Source organism: Acinonyx jubatus, chromosome B1 (genome assembly GCF_027475565.1).
Source record: "Acinonyx jubatus isolate Ajub_Pintada_27869175 chromosome B1, VMU_Ajub_asm_v1.0, whole genome shotgun sequence".
Taxonomy (NCBI): Eukaryota; Metazoa; Chordata; class Mammalia; order Carnivora; family Felidae; genus Acinonyx; species Acinonyx jubatus.
The window spans coordinates 162,047,396-162,069,939 of NC_069382.1; the positions used below are offsets into that span (position 1 = coordinate 162,047,396).

The 22,544-nt window shown below is 40.8% G+C and overlaps 2 protein-coding genes across 11 annotated transcripts in view; one reads left to right on the forward strand and one right to left on the reverse strand.

The window, feature by feature from the left end:
* The window catches only part of CORIN (corin, serine peptidase), a 255,232-nt gene extending 253,438 nt beyond the window's left edge, over window positions 1-1,794 (forward strand). For all 6 annotated transcript variants that reach the window (XM_027056350.2, XM_053217396.1, XM_053217394.1 and 3 more), the window contains one exon: window positions 39-1,794. In XM_027056350.2, coding sequence (XP_026912151.1) covers window positions 39-221 — 183 coding nt within the window. In that variant the 3' untranslated portion in view covers window positions 222-1,794. The remainder of the gene's footprint in view (window positions 1-38) is intronic.
* A 2,258-nt stretch (window positions 1,795-4,052) lies between these two features.
* The window catches only part of ATP10D (ATPase phospholipid transporting 10D (putative)), a 106,845-nt gene continuing 88,353 nt past the window's right edge, over window positions 4,053-22,544 (reverse strand). For 4 of the 5 annotated variants that reach the window (XM_053217392.1, XM_015072315.3, XM_027056345.2 and 1 more), the window contains 6 exons: window positions 21,828-21,953; window positions 18,932-19,132; window positions 14,087-14,167; window positions 12,772-12,876; window positions 8,707-8,894; window positions 4,053-4,635 (listed from right to left, as the gene is read on the reverse strand). In XM_053217392.1, coding sequence (XP_053073367.1) covers window positions 4,305-4,635; window positions 8,707-8,894; window positions 12,772-12,876; window positions 14,087-14,167; window positions 18,932-19,132; window positions 21,828-21,953 — 1,032 coding nt within the window. In that variant the 3' untranslated portion in view covers window positions 4,053-4,304. The remainder of the gene's footprint in view (window positions 4,636-8,706; window positions 8,895-12,771; window positions 12,877-14,086; window positions 14,168-18,931; window positions 19,133-21,827; window positions 21,954-22,544) is intronic. The other variant, XM_053217391.1, reaches the window with a different exon arrangement.

Here is a 22,544-nt window from a genome sequence, read left to right on the forward strand (position 1 = left end):
AAATACCAGTGACTAATGTGCACTGCTATTCATTACAGGGTGACAGCGGCGGGCCACTTGTTTGTGAGCGGCCTGGAGGACAGTGGACATTATTTGGTTTAACCTCATGGGGCTCCGTGTGCTTTTCCAAAGTCCTGGGGCCTGGGGTTTATAGCAACGTGTCCTACTTCGTCGAGTGGATTGAAAGACAAATATACATCCATACCTTCCTCCTAAACTAATCCCAAAGATTATCAGAGACTTTTGCCAGCTACATTCAAAGAAAATGGCCTTTTTGACTGTGGAGTGCTTCCCGCAGAGAGCTGAACAGAAGCACTTTCCGTGGACCGGGATGCTCGGCAGTGCACTGCAAATTTTCATGTTTGTTTTGGTCTAATTTTATTCAGTTTTTTTTCAACTTTAGTTTTCTCTTGTTTCAAGTTTAATGAAGTCTTTAAAAAAAAAAAAACCCAAAAACAAAGAAAAGCAGATTTTGTTCTCTTGCCAGGCCTAACCTTGACCTTAGCGCAAAATTTATCAGCCCTGGAATATGACAGGTGCTGGGGGAGCAGGTTATGGAAAATTCTCTTTCAGTCACAAAGAGGACCTTGAGATCCAGGATGACTAATCTTTGCCGGTTTTTGTTTCTTGAGCACAGTGGCAAATTGCAATATTAATGCTGGAGACTTGCTTTTGATTTATTAAAAAGCCAGGATAATTTACAAGCTTAAATGATTTACTGTTACTCTTCTCAAGTTTGCATAATTCTGAGAACCTATGACGGACAGATATAAAAGACAAGTAGCATCCACTGCGGTAGCTGAAATGGAAGGACATTTTGCAAAGTTCTTCAGACATCAACATTAGCACTCCCATAGAGGACTGCACGCTCTGAACTCAAATCAAGGATGTTGCTTTATAGAAAAGTCTCCACAAAAGCTTCTCCAGAGCTGGGGTTTGTTCATTGTGTATCGGCTGACTGAGATTTTAACAACTAGAAGCATATTCGTGGAAAACATTTTGTTGTGCCTGTGTGACAATGAATGGAGATTAAAGCTTGCCAAAGGAGAACTCGCTTTAGACTGGAGAGATTCAATTTTGGAAGAGGAAAATTAAATTGCACCCGACCTCCAATTCCATATTTTCCAATTTGTCCTGTGTTCACCCATAACAATAGAGTCGCAGAACCGCATCTCAAAGCACGGTGAAAGTTTGCCTGGGGTACCACATTTTGTCCTTGAAACATGTTTCCTATCTGGTGTTGTTGCCATTTCCTCCTGTTGATGATTAAAACAAAATTTTTTTTACTGCTTTTAAGCACTAGGCCACTTTATGCACATCAATCTCTCCCCACTAAAAAGCTCCAAAATATAGATTTTCACACGGAAGTAATTTAGTTAGGCGTTCATTTTGCAACATCCAAATGCCTTTTGAGCAAGTAGGGTTCCCTACTAACCTTCACCAGCAAGCAACCCGGACTGCCTCAGCAGACACTACCTGCTATTTTATACATGTATTTTTCTACTCTTTTCTATGTGCCCACATATTTCAGTTTCAAAAAGTTGTCTTGACACGTTCCATGTTATTCCTCTCCTATTCTCTAGTTTGTGTGAACCTACTCAGAATGTGAAATCCAGCAACGGAATTGCAGTCACAATTGTACGAAAGTTTAAGAACATTATGTCAGTTTTGTTATAGTTGTAGGTACATACTTAATGTAATAACTTTTAGCCTTGCTCAACTTCTGTTCAGTCAAGTGTACCTGTTGTACTTATTTTAAATAACCTGCAATACAAATAAAGTGGTACAATCCTTTTTTTTTTTTTTTTTTTAATGGACATGGAACATGGATGGAAAGTCCCAGGAAACTGTGTCTCCCACCATAATTGTTGGCCCCAGCCGCCTACCAACCCGAATTTACCTGTCTTGGACTCCCTCTCACAGGAACGTGCTCTTTTATTTTAGGTAACGGATGGCTTTTTGAAGTGAAAGGTTGCTAATAGTCTCAGGTTACTTAAGTGTCCAAAGAAAACTTTAATCCTGGAAGAGTGCAAGGATCTTTCATGTCTACAGAGTACATTTTGGGAGCCTGGAATAATTCTTTTATAAATCTTTTGGGATAAAATTATACCTCAAAATATACATTATTAACCATTTTTTTTTTCTGGCTATAAAGAACAATGATCCCTCAAATTTGGGAAAATATATTGAACACCAAAATGCAATAACTTTGTGTAAAGGTTACTCACTTGTAAATGAGGCCTGTTAAGGGCTTGATATGGATCCCAAATCTTTTTCTGCCTGAGGGCTAGCTGTGTGACAGAATCCTGAATTTTTCAGAAACTAAAAGATACAACACAGTTTAGCACCCAGTAATACACTTTTATAGTAAAACATCTGAATAATTATATTACATAGTTTTACATATGTCTGGTACATTTAATTTGTGCCTAACTTATGAAAAAACCCTCAAGTTCCAGACCTCTTGGGATTTTAGAATTGTGGATAAGACATTGCGGACACATAACATGAACACTCGAGTTTCTTCTACTCTTATGTACGGATACTTGACATCTGGAAACTTAACTTTTTTTCTTAGTCTTCTTGGCTTATTCTTTTTCTCTTTACATTCTAACCCTTTATTTATATTCAGAGAATGAATGCCAGCTGCTATGACATTACTGATTTTTCCATATAAGAAAAGGTCATTACAATATTCTGGTAAAAGGTGTGCTTTAAGAGCTTCCTTCTAAGCTCAGGTAACAATTACTATTAGGTTCAGTGGTATCTACGGGAATGATGACAGTTTTTTGTACAAATTATTTATTAAACAATTTAAAAAAAATCATTAAGAAAGCAGAAAGCAACCTCTAATATCCATGTGGGATTTTGAAAGTTCTAGAAATCAGTCTGTATAAAAGACTATTTGTAGTAGCATCAGACAGTTATAAAAAAAAAAAAATGTCAGACCAGGAAAGTAGGTATCAGGAAAATATCAAGCCCTGAGAATAACAGATTAATAGTCATAAGACCTTGATACAGACAGAGAACATTAGCATGGAGATTTCAGGAAGGAGATTCTGGGTGACTAGTGGCTGACAATGTTCAGATGAATAGATACTGAATTTTAAAAAGAACTCAACAAGAATAGATGATCTTATAATACCTGGATTACTTGGTAAACTAGACTTTGTTCCAACTAAAGCCAGCATACATGATTTGCAACAGCAAGTAACTTGCTATGGACATTCCTGTCCTAAAATATATTTAAAAAATGAAGTTTTCTAAGAACCTCATGAAATCCTTCTGAGAACCACCTGTATCAGTCCCAATTCACAGTAAATCACTTTTAAAAGTTGTAACACCAGAGAATTTGTAGGATTCTGTAAGGACCATGAACCCTCAAATGGTCTCTGAAAGACTGTTTTGAAATTGACTGTCTCATTTTGATCAGGCTTTTGATTGTAAGTTTTAGAATACAAGAAATTGCCAAATAGGCTAGAGACTCAGCTGATTCTGTCTGCCCCTACCTATGGTCTGTGTCCCAACTGACAACAGCTGCATAGAGGCAGACCTCATAAAAGGTTGTCTTTTGACTGAAAGCTGAGAGAGAAACACATTCCTACGGAACCCTGGCATCCCTCTGCCCTTTCCCAATGAAGACTCCCCCTCAAGAGAACACTGACATGAGCAGAAAGATATGCCTAACATCTGCAGGCGACCAAAGGCATCTTCCTGCATGAAATAAGCTACTAATAATCACTAACTCATTTCAAATAGTATAGCTATTACCTTATTTTAGGTACACTGTCATTAGAAGGTTCTTTGAATTTTTCTGGAAGTGAACCATTTATATGTAACATTTTTTTCTCTTTGGGAGTTCTAACTGATCTGAAAACTACTTTTTCTTCATTTAAAACAATTCAGATTGGAGTCTGCTCATTGAAAACACTTCCCTGGAATCGGAGATCTCCCAATTAAATAAATACATCTCAAAGGAATCCCTTAAGAATGTCTGCACTTGTAAGACAATAAAAGAGCTTTTACAAAGTCCAAAAAGTTTCATAAAAGCATTTGATTCTGAATTAAGTATTTCACTTCCCTAAACTCTGTTCAGGTCACACTCCAAGTCCTTTTACAAATGTATCTACAAACATACGATAAAGGTCATCACATTGGCTTTTCCAAGCACAGTAGAATGAATGTTCATGTCCCTTAGGGAAAAATCCATTTCATTCTTGATAGAGGTGCCTCTTCAAGGTCCCTCTTCCAAATCTGAGGGAATACTTGCAACTCCAAGGAGGCTACAATGCTTTTTTTTTTTTTTAACCCATTGGGGGCCCAGCCATCCCTGAGGCCTTGGTTTCACAGTAGTCTGAGTCCAAAGCAGTTTCATGGACAGAGAAGTCTCCCTGGTCAACAGGATGAGAAGGTGCTGACATCATTGCAAAGCTGTCAGCAGGGCCAGACTTAGCTCTTTTCTCTGACTTGGAGTCTGAGTGGTCAGCATTCTTGGGTGTCACTTGGCCCATCTTTCCAGCCTCTGCCCACTTCTTGAGAGCTTTAGTCCTCTCCTCTGGAGTCAGTCTGTCAAAGTGCTTCGCCCTTAGAACTGGAGATGGAAATAGGGATCCCTGAAGAACTCGGTATACAAACCTAGGTTACAAAAAGCACCACAGAGTTACACTCACCTCAAATGTAGCACAGGGACACAAAAAATACTCACCAATTAGAAAAAGTAAAAGGGTCTGGTGGCCATTTGTCTTCCTGAGGTAAAAGGAAAAGATAAGCAAACTATAAAATGGAGGCAGTAACAATATTAAATAAGTTGATATTTGTAAAAGCGCTTGGAAAACAGTGAGTGCCCTAAAAGTGCTTGTCAAATCAATAAAAAAATAAAATCTTAGCAGGAGAGGTGCCGACACTGCTAGATCATAGGCTGTTAGATAAGTTAATACATGGAAAGCAGACAGAGTGTTGACACATAGTAAGCATTCAAAAAATGCTAGCTCTTAGTTTCCCGTGAGTACTATGACACATTGCTACAAACTTGTCCCTTTCAGTCCAAGCTGGCAGTGTTTATGCTGGTACAGGATTCTCATAAACCTTGTGGGTCTCCAATATATATGTCATGCAGAGTTACGCCATTAATTGAGGGTCCTCCACAGATCTTTCCCACATAACCCCATCTCCTTTCCTGGTGGCTGTCAAGATGGCTGAAGGGATCCAGAAGTCACAGACCTGATCTCTTCAGCACCAGCAAAAGGTTGTCCGGCCGCACTGTTCCCCTTTTCTCTAGAGCATATTCCCCAAAGCCAATCTCTTAATTGTAACAACTTTTAAAATCTGGATAGGCTGAGAATTTTCTAAATCTAGCTTCTCTGGGTTTAACAGGCCTTCCCTCAGTCTATTTTCTCTCACATTTTACTCAAAGCAGCATGCAGAAACCAGGCCAAATCTTCAACACTAAATATCCAAGTTCATAGTTCATCAATTCTGTTTTCCACATAACAGAACACACTTTGGGTACGTTTTCTGCCACTACATTGCAAAGATCCCCTTCCCTCAAACTTCCAATACCATGTTCCTCATTTCTTTCTAACTCCTCACCAGTGCCCTTAACACCCACATTTCTAGGAACATTCTGTTTAAGACCGTCTATGTATTTTCTAAGATGATATGGTTTTTTCAACCCGTGCTTCTCACTTGCTTCTGAATCCCCACCAGCAGGAACTTTAATGTCCCTGATCATCTACAGTCTGTTTAAAGAAGTCTAGCATTTTTCTATCAGGTACCTCTAAATTCTTCCAGTCTCTGCCCATTCTCCAGTTTCCAAGCCACCTTCACATGTTTAGGTATTTGTGATAGCAACACCCATCTTCCCCATATCAAAGTCTGTTAGTTTCCTAGGGCCGTTGTAACAAATTACCATCAACTTGATGGCTTAGAACGACCAAACTTTATTCCCACAGTTCTGAAGACCAAGAGTTTTTGTTTTTGTTTTTTTTAAGTTTATTTATTTTGAAAGAGAGAGCACAACTGGGGAGGGCAGAGACAGAGGGAGAGAGAATCCCAAGTAGGCTTCGTGCTGTCAGCACTGAGCCTGACTCAGGGCTCAAACTCATGAACCATGAGATCCTGACCTGAGCCAAAATCAAAAGTTGGATGCTTAACCTACTGAGCCACACCCATGTACCCGCTGGAGGCCAAAAATTCTGGCATTAGTTCACTGAACCAAAATCTAGGTGGAGGAAAGGCCATGCAACTTATAAAGGTTCTAGAGGGGAATCCAGTCCTTGTCTCTTCCAGCTTCTGATAAGTGCTGGCATTCCTTAGCCTGTAGCCAAGGAATCTCTGCCACTCTGGCTGGAGTGCTTGCTCATAACTGCTTGTGTCAAATTGTCCTCTGCCTCTCTCTCATAAGGATACTTACGATTGCATTTAGGGCCCACCCAGATAATACGGGATAATCTCCCCATCTCAGTATCCTTAATCACATCTGCATAAGCAAAAAACTCAACATTCACAGGTTCCAGGGATTAGGGCATGGGTATATTTTAGGGGTCACTTTTTTCAGCCTACCACGACAATGTCAGATAGAATTGTACTCTTAGTGGTACAATTGGGAGGATTTTTCTTTTCGGGCTATAACTTTTTAGGAATTGTGTCCTCATAAATTCTACAAGCTCATCTTGTTAGTTTTTATTCTATTTATTTATTTTTTCATTTTAGTTTTGTTTCTTCTTTTATTTATTTTTTTATATGAAATTTATTGTCAGATTGGTTTCCATACAACACCCAGTGCTCATCCCAACAGGTGCCTTCCTCAATGGCCATCACCCACTTTCCCCTCCCCCACACCCCCCATCGACCCTCAGTTTATTCTCAGCATTTAAGAGTCTCTTATGGTTTGCCTCCTTCCCTCTTTGTAACTTTCCCCCCCTTCCCCTCCCCCATAGTTCTCTCTTAAGTTTCTCAGGATCCACATATAAGTGAAAACATACGGTATCTTTCTCTGCCTGACTTATTTCACTTAGCACAACACTCTCCAGTTCCATCCATGTTGCTACAAATGGCCATTCTTTCTCTCTCTCATTCTTTCTCATTGCCAAAGAGTATTCCACTGTATATATAAACCACATCTTCTTTATGGACAGTTGATGGACATTTAGGCTCTTTCCATAATTTGGCTATTGTTGAAAGTGCTGCTATAAACATTGGGGTACAAGCGCCCCTCTGCATCAGCACTCCTGTATCCCTTGGGTAAATTCCTAGCAGTGCTATTGCTGGGTTATAGGGTAGATCTATTTATAATTTTTTGAGGAACCACCACACTGTTTTCCAGAGTGGCTGTACCAGTTTGCGTTCCCACCAACAGCGCACCTGGCGCCAGTCAGAGTGGCTAAAATGAACAGATCAGGAGATTATAGATGCTGGCGAGGATGTGAAGAAATGGGAACCCTCTTGCACTGTTGGTGGGAATCACCTTGTTAGTTTTTGATCTGAAAGCTGGTAATCACAGTGAGTAGCATGGAAGCATCTCAGTTGAGCAGTAATACTGTCAAGTACACAATCGTAAACACCATAGAAGGACTCAAGAGGGCTTTTCTTACACATTTCTAGAAGGAATGCCCATCAGTAACAGAGTTTGTGCTCATGCCGTCTTACATTGGTGTTACAAACTTGGGGTGGCCAACTTTCTTCCGCCGGGCCAGATAGTAATATTTCAGGCTTTGCAAGCCAGACGGTCTCTGTTGGAACTACTGGACTCTGCTACTGTAGTGCGAAATCAGCCATAGATAACTCATAAATAAGTATGTCTATGTTCCAACGAAACTTTATTTACTTTTAAAAACGGGCAGCGGGTCAGATTTGGCCTGGGAGTCAGTTTGTCAGCTCTCTTAAAGAATCATCTGAAATCACCATTTGACTCTCACACCATGTTTACAAAGGTAGAACAACTATTTGGCAAAGTGTTTCCAGCTAAACAGATAAATTTTATAAAAATATAAAGAGAAAGAGCTATAGATTAAAAACCCACGTATACTTCTTAGCCAGTACCATCACGTACAATATTAGAAATTCCATTTAAACTAAAATGGGAAAGGTAACTGAACTCAGATTAAGTTTTCAGCAGTTATAGGCTGTAGAAAGACCAATGCTGTCCCTCAGTATGCATTCTCCCCTTTTTCCTTTTAGAAACACTCAGATTTTAGCCACTCAGAGTCCAGATACTTAAGTTCTAGTTAAGGGGATATGAGCAACTTCTGGGTCACTTCTGCATCAAAAAAAAAAAAAAAAAAAAAAAGAGGAAGAAGAAGAAAGCTGCTGGCACTCCATTTTCTCTCTTTCTCCCTCCTGCAGGCAGGGAGGTGGATGGGCTGAGGGTGAGTCACCTTCAATCATGGAGATAAGGGCAACACCCATGGGGGTTGGCAGAACAAAAGGACAGAGGAAAGGATCCTCATATAACCTTGTGGGTGAAGCTGCCCCATCTTTGGGGACTGCCAACCAGTCAGAATTTTCCACGAGAGAGACCTATCCCTTCCAGTTCGCTTAAACCATATTTGTTCTCTGGTAAAGGAGCTAACACACCAATGTTTTAACTAGTACATAGGCTGACCTCTCCACTAGTAAACAGGACGGTCTGCCATCCATTCTCAGCAGTTGCCTGAAGAATTCTCAGCCTGTGATCTCACTTACTCTCTTGATGATAAGACACCATACCTGGGCAGAAGGGCGACGCAGGCTGCGAGGACACAAACCAAGTAGAACACTGGATCCAGCATGTGCTCCTGCATGATCCAGTGGGGGTTGGATGGCGGGTTGCAAGTCACACACATGGCTCCAAATGCCAAGGCAAAGAGAAAATAAGACAAGACACTACCAACGATGACCAGCATGTGGATCCAGGTCTGCAAGACATGAAAAGCGGGGGAAATGAACACTCTCTCACTGACAGGGTTTTGCACCCCGATGCACTCTTTTCTGTTGAAGAGACAACATGTCTGAGCAATGAATAAACGTCACAAACCTTAGAGAACAAAACACAAAATACCAAAGAGAGGAGAGCATCTTTCGTGAACAGTTCATATCACTGTTGAAATTCTGTAAAGCTAAGTCAAATGCCAACAGGTTGATTCTGATGACTATTTTATATTGTCCACGCACCATAAGGTGTCGCATTCTCGCTTTCTCTCTCTCTCTTTTTAATACAGTCACTAATTGGTCTGTTTCTTCATTAAGTTATACTTCAGTCCTCAAACTTTACCCATTCACAGGGCTGGCAGACATTACTGTTCCTCACCAATATTCGAATTTCTTCCCATCATAAGCACGTGGAAGGATTGTATTTCCTCATCCCCTTGAAATTAAGTATGGCCATATATCCTGCTTTGACCAATGAAATGTGAATGGAAGAGAGATGCAAAATGTCCAGGTTAGAGGCATGGAAGAGCTGGTGTGCAATTTCCCATGCGGTCTCCTTTCCTTCCATGTTGATCAAGAAGATCCCCCTCTTGGGGACAATTCCAGATGGTAAAGCTACAAGACATAGCCAGGGCACTCAGCCCCCCACTCAGAGAAAAAGTACTCTAGAGCTATCTGGAACCTCAGCTGACTTTATATGAACAAGAAACAAATCTTTTTCTTCACACTGTAACCTAGCCACCTTTGTATCTGTGGATAGCTTGGAATTTTTCTTAATATATATATTTTTAAGTTTATTTATTTATTTTGAGAGAGAGAGTGAGAGTGGGGTAGAGGCAGAGACAGAGGGAGACAGAGAATCCCAAGCAGGCTCCGCCTCATCAGCACAGAGCCAACGCAGGGCTCAAACTCATGAACTGAGCCGAGGTCGGAGGCTTAACCCACTGAACCATCCAGGTGCCCCTCTTAGTATTTCCCTTAAACTGGCTTACTGTTTAAGTAACTTCATTTCGAAAAACAAGTAGATGACTTCCTTAAATGCAATGTCGCCATTACGTATTATCGTAACTGCCGAGTCTACAGTCTGACCTTTGTTACAAAGGGAAATTGCCACAGTGGGGTATTCAGTGTTATTTAGTGCAGTGGATACTACCACCTAAGATCATAGTGTATACCATGGTGGAAAAGGTTATGCTTTTGCGGGGAAGCACTGCCTTCAGTAATATTTTCTAAAGCTATAATTTTCTCCTTTTCTCTCTTAATTCTGCAAAGTATTTCCCCAAGGTAGACATCTTCACACGCATCACAAAGACTGCTCATTTTGTACAAACTGCTCAGAAAGTGTTGGCTACATCCTGATGGTCATCATGCCTCTAAGGCAATGATTTGTTATCTTTTGTCTTTCTTTCTCAGATGTCTTTCCTTCCCACTGAACGCTACTGCCTGAATTTTTTCCCCTAAGGATGTGCGTTTGGCAAGTGAGACAGCAACTTGATGGTTGGCACATTTACAGAAGTTGATACAGTTAGAGTCAAGAGACACTGGGTGAAAACAGGGAGGTGGGGGGTGACAATGAGATGAGGGTGCTTCACACCCTCCCAATGGCTGACTCTTACTGACAAGGGACTCTCCGAGGCTGTGAGCTCTAGCGTCCCCTGGCATGAGAAAAAAGTTTAATGATGCATCCTATAAAGGACACTATTTGCTACATAAATAGCAAACACTGTTTTTCTTGGCGCCTGGCTTTCACTTTCTTCCTTCTCAGCCCGACACTGTGCACAGTCTTGGCACGATATCCCTCCTCTAGCCAAAGTCTAGGACTGAAGCTAAGGAAACAGAATTCTGTCACCAGGGACTAAACTTGGAGCACAGTGAGGCAAGAGCAGAAAGAAAATGACTATAGCCAATTCAGAGCAGAGCAATCTTGTCCGTTAGTTTGTTTCCTGGATATCTGGAGCCACTCTCGTTTCTCAGGATGGTTTGGTTTGATTTTATCATCGTTCTTCAGTATATTTTTAATAACTTTTCTATTTGCTCAGGTTGCTGTTCATAACCAGTGAACCCAAACGGACACACTTGATCCATTAGATCCTTTGAAACGCTAATAAATGCTAGAACCTATGACAATTCCTTGGGTAGTAACTAAGAGTGCCTACAAAATTGTTTAAAAATGAAATCAAATAGATACTAAAACAATGCCAAATATTTTACTTCTAGAATTCCCTTTAGTCTCCCTACCTGGTATTTTCAGATATTAACCTTTTACTACACTTTGGGCTTGTGCAGTTTGATTATAGAAGGTTGCAAGCAAAGGAAGTGATGCCAGAAATATTCAGCTCTACTTTAGAATTTATTATAAATAATTTTACAATATAACTGCACATAACATTTCAACTATAACCTCATTCAGCTATTCCTGTGTGAAATGCATTCACTACCAGGGTGGTAAAAACACTCTAAATACTGGTTAGTCATTTAATTATTTGTTTATCCATTCAAATATTTTTAAGCACCTACGATGTGCCAGTCTTGTCCTAGATTCTGGTATACAGTGGTCAACAAAATAAATATGAACTCTGTCCTCACAGAGATTATAGTTTAAGGCCGAAGGTAAACATGAATCAAACAATCACGTAACTGCTGAATAATAAGAAATTATTATTAGGGTGATGGATAAAAGCAAACGGATGGCATGAGACAATGGATGGTTAGGGAAGGGCCCCTGGGGAAAGCAGCATTTTTGCTGAGACCCAAAATAGTATTTGAGCTGGGAAAAGTGTAGGGAACCAAGGGAATAAGAATACTCCCCTCAGGAGGTATGGTGAATGCTAAGGACCCGCTAAGGTAAGGAGCTCACTGTATCGGAGCCACTGAAAAGGACAGTGTGTTTCCAGTGGAAATGTGACTGGAGAGAAAAGGAGAGGTATCACTGCATGAAGTCTTGTAGGCCATCTTAGGGCTTTTCAATTTTATTCCAAGTACAGTAGGAAATCACTGAAGGGTTTTACCCAAAGGACAGCAACAAGACATGGTTTGTGTTTCAAAAGGATGATTCTGGTTGTTTTGCAGAGGACGGCTAGAGGAGTCAAGAGTAGAGGTTGGTGGGAAGACTAAGGAGGCTGTACAATAGTCCAGGAAGAGATGATAGTGGCTTAGACTATAGCAAAGATGATGCCAACGGAAATGAGGAACTGGCATCAATAATCACAGAGGCAGTTTATTCTTCAGAGTTGGGTAGAATGTTCACCTGCAAAGGAAGGTGTATAACCAAGCTCTCATGATCTGAATCCTACACATTAGCTTTGCTGCAGAGAGCTACAGTGCAATCATTTTGATGAAGAGACCTAACTTTATCATTAAGTCAGCAAATAAGATAAAAAAGACCTAGATTTAAAGGAACAGTAAAAATTCTGGAGGAAAGATAATATGTTCCTGTATCATGAGAAATTTTGTTATGATAAAATCATCACTTACTAAAGTCAGTATACCAGGATTATGGCACAACCCCTCTTTTTAGTTGAGTTGCAAGACATCAGCAATATCTAATAATGTTGGCCATCTTGAAGAGTATTGGCCATCGATTATTTCTCCAGCTGGATTCACGCCTCCATGAACCATCCATCATGGCTACCACCAAGGGGACCAGGTAGGTATCGTCCACTTTCCCTGGCTATACATCGAGCTCAACATAATGGCACTCAACAGTCAACAAGAGTAGCCATGAATCACCCCTCTTATTGGGAATCATTACTCTTGTTAACATGTGTCTTCTAGGCATGAAGGGTTTAAGTAGGGTCACTGCTAATAGAAAACACTTCCCCAAGCACAGTTTCAGCCCAATTCAGAGGCAGGAAAACCACTCACCAAACTGTTGCTTTCAATCACCAGGTGGAGGATAATGATGAACAGAGCAGCTGTGTTCAGGGGGTTTCCAAATGCAAAGATGTCAATGTCTGAGCCCTGGTAGGTCTACAAAAAGGACAACAGGCGGTGATGCAGGAGAGTTGCCACATTCAGTGGTGTGAATACCATTCCTTTATTGTACAGCTCAACTGTGGATGGGTCCCTTCTTCAACAATGGGTCATTTAGGATAAACTCGAACATTTCCAGAAGAGAGAGACTGACTCTTAGCTAGGCCGTCTAATCTCTGAACTTTTCAGTTGGAATGCCTCTTTATCCTGAGTCATAATTCATCCTCCCAGAACCTTGTACTTACTCTCCCAGCTGTTTGAAGTATAGAAATATAGGAAATATGTCCCATTGAACAGAGCTGCAAGCCTCTGAGGCAGCTATTAAGGCTATCTTGAGTATATATCTCTGCTAAGTAAATATCCCCTCCTCTCCTACGTATATGTCCTCAAGTCCTTAAAGTATTCTTTGAATGACACTATTTTCTGACATTTCACAATTTCTGGCATTTCATAATTGTTCTCCTCTGCTTTACACTTCAGATTGCCTTATCTGTATTCCCTTGAAATGCCGTAAACCTGGAATATTCTAGCTGGGAAAATTCAAGTCATTTTATTTAAATAAATAACTAAAGAATAGAAGTTGTTAACTTAGAGACTATAACCTTTCTCATTCTTAACACTGTGTTTTTTGTTAACACCAATCTATGATCAAACTAGTGTTTTCTTCTGGGTAGGGCTGTGTATGGGTAGGCAGTTACATCATGTTTTGTGCTTGGTGCTGGCAAAATTTTAAAGTTCATTTTTACACATTCTTTCCTTAGTCACATTTCTTCTATTCCTCACCTGTGAAACAGGTTTTTTAGTTTTGAAGAGACTATGAATAAGAACTTAAATTTAATACTATGAATATCATCCTGGTAGAATCAGCCCAGCACTAATAATAAATCTCATATTCTGACTTTGCCTTTCTGATTTTGACTCATCTCATTATATGCCTGGACTCTCAATTTTATTCAGGTCATTTGCAAAACTGATCAAGCAGTACAGGGCTAAAAAGGAGACACAAGAGGAGTCAACTAGGTACTTATCTCCAAACTTAATCCATTATCTAACATTTTCGGGGGGACATTATAATTTAGTCAGCTAATAATCAACTTGATTATATGAGCAATCTACCCTAATATATCCATCCTGTGTGTTTATACTGGCAACAAAGAAGCCTCGTTGATTCATTAATAGCATATTCTTTGAGTGAACGGGGACTCACATAATAAGGCACAAAGAAGCAGACCAGGCTTTGATAAAAGGCATCCAACAAGGTGATCCAGAAGGTAAGGGGTAAGTATGCCTGAAAAGGAAACAGATATTGCGGAGGGATCAAGATTAAAATGGGTCAAAGCAAAGTCAAGGAACAACACAAGCCAATACTTACTTTTGCTTCTCTAAGAAGACTATATTCCTTCATGGGAATTTGTAAACAGTGGTGGCATTTGTAAACAGTGGTGAACAAATAAGGTGTGACAGTTGAATAAATTCCTAGATGGAAAAAATCCATAAAGGAACTCTGTTCCGCTCATGTCACTTATATCTTTTGATCAACCTTGGGCAAGCCCCACACTGGGCTCCGTGCTTAGCATGGAGTCTGCTTAAGATTCTCTCTCTCCCTCTCCCGCTTGGGTGTGTGCACGCACTCTTTTTCTCCAACAAGAAACATCTCTCCTCACTACTGGAAATAACTGTATTTGTGTACCTAATGGGTCTCTCAACAAAATGCAAATTACATGCAGTGGGGCTTTGATTTTTTTTTTATTCAAGTGATTAAAACAGTACCTGGTACCTATCAAGTACTCAGTAAATATTTGCTGGATTAATAAACTATTCCTATATAGTTTTGCATGTGTTAAACTGCTTCTTACCAAAAGCTTATAACAAAACAATTCAAGCAGAGACACTAATCTCTACTTGAAAACACATTTTCAAACAAGAGCCATCTCTGATTGAATGTTGATGTGTGTGCAGAACGATTCTGAGGCTGCATTCAGACCCAGGAGGAGAAATAGAGTGCTATGGTCTATCAGTGATGTCTGCCATGGACAAAAATGGCAACACATGTATTATATCCCTGCCCTAGTCTTCTCTTTTCTTAACATGTTCTCATTCTCATTTCCTTCCAAATACGAAAAGGCTGAAATTTCCTTGAAAATAACCAATGTCTTCTAAATAACAAAGTTTTAGAAATACACAAATTCTCCATATACACTCTTTTATTCTTCAATAGACTACACTTAGAGTTTTAAAATCTATCCTTTTTTAAAAGGATCTCTTTGTCCTCCAGAAAATCAAAACAATGAGGATTTATTGTTTCTGATCTTATTACTATTATTGTTCCTTTTATTACACTGTCCTGTTCCTTTTCCTTGTGTGTCTTTTACTATTTCCTCCTTAAAAATGATAGGATTTTTTACCAGCCTTTCATCATCCAAATATCCATAAAATCTAAGCAGAAGCACAATCAAATGATAGAAGAGAATGCAGCAGAACCAAAGGGGCAACCAAAATGCCACTAGACAAGAGAGAACAATTTGGGGATAAGCTAAAATGTAACTTCATGCTTCTGGATGAATGGAAGTTGCTCAAAAATCCTAGCTCAAATAAGGTAAAAGCACAATTACTCCACATCAGTTACGTGAGTAAGGGGACTTGGGAAGTAGAGAAGGGTAAAAGATGAATGAGAGGCTAAAGAGATGAACTCATCGGATATCTTGGAAACCGAAAGGGAAAATGTGGACATGAAGTCCAAGCCAGAAAAGATGACTGTGTGGGTGATGACAGATGGTTAACAGTGATTGTTTCTTGGAAGGGAAGCCTCTGCTACAGCCCTCCACATCATCTCCTTCAGGGGAAGATTCTGAAACCTCGGAGAGTATATTTCATGATGCTGAAGGCAGGAACTGGCTCAAGCATAAAACAGAATTCATTTGAAGACCAAGTTCAAAGAAAGGACAACTCCTCTGGAAGGTAAACTCAATGAAATCAATGACCTTCTATCAATAGCCACATGCTGGGAATCCTCTTGCTATTACCATGTATTATAAAACTGGCCAACTCAATAGAACAATGTGTGCAAAGGATTGATAACAGGGTTCAACAATAGGAAACAATGACCTCAACTCTTCCAAGGGTAAGAAACAACCAAAGTCTGTACAAATGGGCTTTTAAAATGCCAGCTACAAAAATTTTGAACGTTCCCCCCTCACCTTTCTTTCCCCAATGGACTTGGAATTTAATTTAGGTAAGGGGTACAGGACAAGCTTCATTAATATCAACCATACATTCCTGCATCCTGGCCTTCAACTTTAAGTCAGACTGGATTCCTTTAGGAAAACCCTATTTAGCTCCTTGATCCAAATGGATTGGATGGTATTAAAGGATTATGAGGATTTCTTCTCCCCTGAAAGATGAACGTGTGACTTCTCTGTGTTGCCTACTGCAGGTAGCCTGTGGACATTAACTTACTCCCCGGCCTAGAAAGGAAGTTCAAGTCAGGATAAAGTTAGACTGAGGAAAATAAACATATTTTACATTTGAGATTTCCTCAAATTTCTGGTTAATTCTGGAGAGTAAAAATAACAATACTGAGAGCTTCATGTGGATGGAACTTTTTATCTTCCTCAATCCTCATACCATCTCTATAAGGAAACAGAAATGCAAGCAAGTTAAATAATTTACCACGGTCACACAGCACAGAACCAGAATTTAAGCACTCAGAATTTAAACATAAACTCAGCATTATTTCTAACTGATCTGGGTCAGTGTCTTTAGAACAGTGGGTGAAGCACAACACAGAGATTTCTTAAGGTGGGTCTGATTTTTGTCTGTCCAGTACTTCTATAGGACACCCTTCTTTCCAATCCTGTCCATGTGATTCAGCTCTGTCCTCACAAATGATAACTGTCCCAACCCTGGTCAAGGAGAAAACAAAAAGGCATGAGACTCAAGCTAGGCCAGTGAGTCCTAACCTGGACATTTAGAGTTGCTTTAAGAGTAACAGTGTTCTGTCATCATTACCTGTGGATTTTGCAGCTATGCAAAAGTTTATTAAGCCAATAAACTTCCCTTTTTTATTAAGCCAGTTCGAGTTGGTTTCTGTCGTCACTTGCAACTGAAAGAGTCTTGAGTAACAGAGTCTTCTTTCAAGACAGACTATCTGACTACATGGACCCCTCAGCTTTGCCCACTTACAGGTGTCTACAGGCTCCTGGCCCGCCTCCAGTCCCTGTGATCCTGACAATGCACCTGTGAAAGCACTTTGGATTCTTGGCATTAAATAGCATGTGGAGGCAGGGGGTGACCCAAGGACTGAAGACAGCATCAGTGTTCTTTCTGCCACATAGCATAATGGTGGACAGGACGGGCTAGAGATCCAGAGTTCACCTGTACCACCCATGAACACTGTGACATGGCAGATTACTGAAGGGACCTTCTTGTGCCTGACCTTCCTCACCTACAGTGTGGATAAAGACAGCACTTACTTATAGGATCATTTTGAGGTTAGATTTATATATATTAAGGACTTAGTGCCTGGCATATAGGAGGCATCACAAAAATGTTCATAAGTGCTACATTAATTACTATTAATTTTGTAGAAGAGAAATTAGAAAGAAAAGAGTTTTGGGGGGCCTGGGGGGCTTGGTCGGTTGAGCACCCGACTCTTGATCTAAGCTCAGGTCATGATCCCAGGGTAGTGGGATCGAGCCCCGCCACTGAGCTCCATGCTGAGAGTGTGGAGCCTGCTTGGGATTCTCTCTCTCCCTCTCTCTCTGCCCCTCCCCAGTTTGTGCTCTCTCAAAATAAATAAATACACTTTAAAAAAAAAAAAAAGATTCTCTCTCTCCCTCTGCCCCTCTTCCCTGCTCATGTACTCTCTCTCTCTAAAATAAAAAAGAAAAAAGAAAGAAAAGAGTTCTGAGACAGCTAGCCAAGTTAATCAGCAACCACAATACTCTGGGTGGGAGGCAATGAGGGCAGTGAGAGAAGACTGGAAAGTGGGGACATACATAAATGATCCGTCGGTAGACTGACAGCACGAAGATCAATTAAGCAGAGGCGGGGGCATGGTTTTAAGTAGAGGGGGCCATTCAGAACAAGCCACTATTTTGCATGACAGTAGAACATGAAGAATTTGATTTTGGCTTTGGAACCAGACTAAGAAGGAGTCACATCCTGGCTCTGCCATTTGTTCAGCTGCAAGATTTTTGAGGTTCTCCCTCAACATGTTTTGTGGAGATACATGAGATGGAATGTTCAGTAGTTTGCACAAGAGACAGCACAGTGAGGTTTAGCAAATACTAGACATTATTTAAAAAAAATTTTTTTTTAACATCTATTTATTTTTGAGAGACAGAGAGAGATAGAGCATAAGCAGGGGAGGAGCAGAGAGAGAGGGAGACACAGAATCCAAAGCAGGCTGCAGGCTGGCAGCACAGAGCCCGACGTGGGGCTCGAACTCACGGACCACAAGATCATGACCTGAGCTGACGTCAGCCACTCAACCAACCGAACCACCCAGTCGCCCCACAAATACTAGACATTATTAGCTGTGAGGTCTAAACACCAGATTTCTTCATATAAGTACCTAAGGCTTTTCATAGTTTTACCTCTGTTCATCTCAGAAGCAAGTAACTTAATATCTTCCTGTTATCTCTCTGTTAGCAGAGATCTTCTGAAACAACCATATAATCCAAATAGGGTTTTTTTTAATGTTTATTTCAACATTAAATAACGTTTAAGAGAGAGAGAGAGAGCGAGCACACACGAGCATGTGCACAATCGGGGGAGGGGCAGAGAGAGAGGGAGAGAGAATCCTAAGCAGGCTCCATGCTGTCAGCACAGAACCTTATGTGGGCCTGGATCCCACAAACTGTGAGATCATGATATGAGCCAAAATCAAGAGTTGGATGCCCAACCGGCTGAGCCACCCAGGAGCCCCCTAATTCAAATTGTTTTAAGTAGTCCTGAATGTACCACAATATTTGAGCTGCGCTGACTGGAAAATGCCCTGGCTTTGACAATGGATGTGCACTGGTCCAAGCATTTTTGCTTTAGCACCTACCTCTGATTTCTGACCACTCTTGTAAAGTTCGGGCAGTTGCATGAGGGTCTCTGCAGACACATCTTTCTCCAAAACACCATAAATGACAGGAGGAGCGGAAGTGAAAAGGAGGTTGAACAAGATCAAAACCCAGTAGTCAGTCATGGATGTTCCTGAAAATCCACAAAAGAACTGGTACCAGAAAAGGAGGTTCACATAGGCCTACGGACACAAAGAGCGACATTTGCATCTTAGAAACAGCAACGTGTGCCGTCACCGCACCAGCCACATGCTGCCATTTTCAGCTGTGTAATCTCTGCCTCTCCCTCGGTGTAGTTCCCTCACTTACAGAATGGAAGACCACAACTTACCTTGGCGTCCCTTTTAGGTAAATGTTTTATTTAAGTGAAACACATACACACACACACGTACTTACATACACACATGAACACACACATGCCACTTACTGTGTGGTCCTAGCACTGTTCTAAGAGCTTTACAAATGATTTGCTCAAGCTTCCTAACAACTTGGGAATTATTGGTATCCTATTTTACAGACGAGGAAACTGAGGCAGAGAGAGGCTGAGGAATCTGCACAGAGTTACCTGGCTGGTAAGCAGCAGAGCCAGTTTTCAAACTGAGGAATCTCTTCTACATGAAGAGACCCTAGCCCAGTGCCTGGTATGAAGCATGCACACAACAAATATTCATTCTCTTGCTTTCATGGTTTAAAATTATGTGTTTAGTGGTGCCAGCAGGGTAGCCAACCATCCCACTTAGTTTTGGACTGAGGAGTTTCCCAGGACAGGGACTCTCACTGCTAAAACTGAGATAGCCCCCGGCAAATCAGGACAGGTCGTCACCCTAGAGGCGAGACACATACATCCTACGGTGTTTCCTCCAATATTTTTCTCAGACGAACTAAGTCCACTATGGCAAAAGTTCCGTGCCCTCAAGCAAGGCAGGCCACAGGAAAGGGCACTGGACTGAGATTTAGGGGTCCTCTTCAAGGTCTGAGGACACTTCATATTGCTCTTTTCACTTTAAGCCATTGTCCCAACCCCTCTGAATTTTTGGTTTCCTCATCTGAAAAATGAGAATTATACCACCTCAGAGCTTGATATCAAGATCAACTCAGAAAGTGCCCATGACCTGTAGAGTGCCTTAAACATATTGAGATGTTATTGTTGGCATTCTAGACACACTAGAATACTTTAGGGTAGGGACCACAATCCTTAGAATAATCCTTAAGTCTAGGGTCTATGGACATACACCACACCCTGCTCCTGAAAATGTATTAATTTGGTGCATGTGTTTTGGGGAGTGAATTCATAGTCTTCATCAGTATCTCAAAAGTTTCCTCAGATCCAAGAACCACAGTCTCAGAAACATACGTTACTTGAATGGCTTCTGGTACTGGGCCTTTTTCTCCGTAGTTTACAAAGCATTCACTGTTTTACTAGGCACAAAAGAGGTAGAGATAAATTGTGAGGTTATCAGTGGGAGTGGCCATCAAGGGTTCCACAGCAGAAAGCCACCTTTCCGTCTCTGTTGTCTCTGTTCCATCTTTGTTCCCTGGTGACAGTCTCTACTAATAAACACTGCCCCACTCTCTGAAAATATACGTCACCTCTCTTTCTGACAGTAGTGTTTCTTAACCCTTGGGTTTAATCTGGGCTTTATGGGGAAAGAGGAGCTGCACCACAAGAGGAGAAGGTAGGAAAATGCAAAAGTATTTACAATTTTTTTTTTTTTTACATTTATTTATTTTTGAGACACAGAGTGAGAGCACAAGCAGGGGAGGGGCAGAGAGCCAAGGAGACACAGAACCCGAAGCAGGCTCCAAGCTCCGAGCAAAAAAAATGCAAAAGTATTTTAAAAAAAACTTGGGAAGGCAGTTCCTCCCTAGAAGTCAGTGAGCATTAAGCACCAGAATTTTAAAAAAGCTAATTGTGCTACAGGACAAAAGAAAAAAAAATGTTCTGCTGACCAACAGACAGACAGACCCACACACACAGATACATGGATCTAAATTACACATCTGGAGTATCTGAAAAATGACCTACTGAAGTTATTTTTTTCCTAAAGGTGGTATTTCAATAGAGTGATGTAAATTTATGTTTACTATTAATGCACTGCCTATGGACTTTTTGAAGGCTAGGAATAAATTTAGTCTAAAAATCATGACATATTTACATAATCACTCTGCCTGGAAGGAACTTAAGTGAAGCGAAGCAATCTGAGGTCACCATGATCTTATAAAGGAGGAGACTGAAATTTAAATGGTATGTCAAAGATCAGAAGCTCGGATTCTCATCAAATTCTGCCCCTTTAGGAACTGTATAATCAAAATTAAGTTCCTTGGCCATCAAATAACTCTCAACCACAAATACATTTTACAGGTTTGCCAGAGAATTCTTCATTTCTGAGTGTTAGCCAGCTACAGGCTAAGTCATGATAACTGGGTTGTCCCTGGCATCTGTGTCTTCCACATACAACATGGGACATCGGTTTGAGGACCCCAGGTATTTTTTGGTATCTTCTGTAAAATGGAAGCAAACATTTTCATTGTCTACTGACAGACGGCATTAAACATTTCATAATTCTGCTTGTCACTACCTTTTCATGGAAGGTCAAAAATTAGGTCTTAAATGAACCAGACAGGACTTAATTGAATTTAGAAGCATAGGGAATAGAAAACGCCAGCAGACGGACAAGGCTAGCAATTTGCTGTCAGCAGCTGAAACGGAGCACATTCGCAGATTATTTCTGGTAAGGCAGCAGGAGTGCTCCTGGCTGCTCCCCAAACATCAGCAAGCAGAGCCGCTTAACGTGGGGGCATTTCCTCCTCATCCCTTATGCTAGCAGAATAAGAAAGTGTAAAGGGGGAAGGAACAGATTGTCTGGAGCTACGTACCACGTTCTTGTAGAAAAAATACAGAATCATGTTGGAAAGCCGTGTATAGCACCAGTGCCCGTGGACAAGGAGGAGCTTGCTGAGATGCTTGAACTGAGAAATGGCAAAATCACTGGCCATCACAGCCTGCAGAGACAAGGGGGAGAGAATGCCACCCTGAGCAATCAAATGTGTTAAAACAGACACAGCATGACAGCCTGACCATCATCAGGCTCCAACTGGTCCGATCTGTTGTTTAAACGTTACACGCAGACCAGACGAAGCCAAACCAAACCGAAACAAACAAAACTCATGAACACAGAGACTTGATGGTCTGCCTGGAGTTACTATTCAGCTTTCCAGTCTGGTCACATGAAACAAGACTTCTCTTTGGTTACCACTCGACCCAATTTCAGCAAATGTACTTTTCGGGAAAGCAGCTCCCGTAGCAAGAATGCCATGCATCACAATATGCATCTGCTTCTCCCTCACTGGGAAGAATATTAAAAGTATTGTAGTCTTGACACTATGTAACAATGTATAATGTGCCGGGCAAAGAGATCACTGAATTTCTCAACTGTTGGAGAGAATGTCATAATTTACAATTCTCTGGAAACCCTAAGCCTCTATCCTATCTTTCTCTAACAGCATTTGCTCCATACATGAAAAGCAGTCTTTGGACAAGATTTTATCTGAATTTTGTGCCTAAAACACTATCTAATAGTCACACGTGTACAC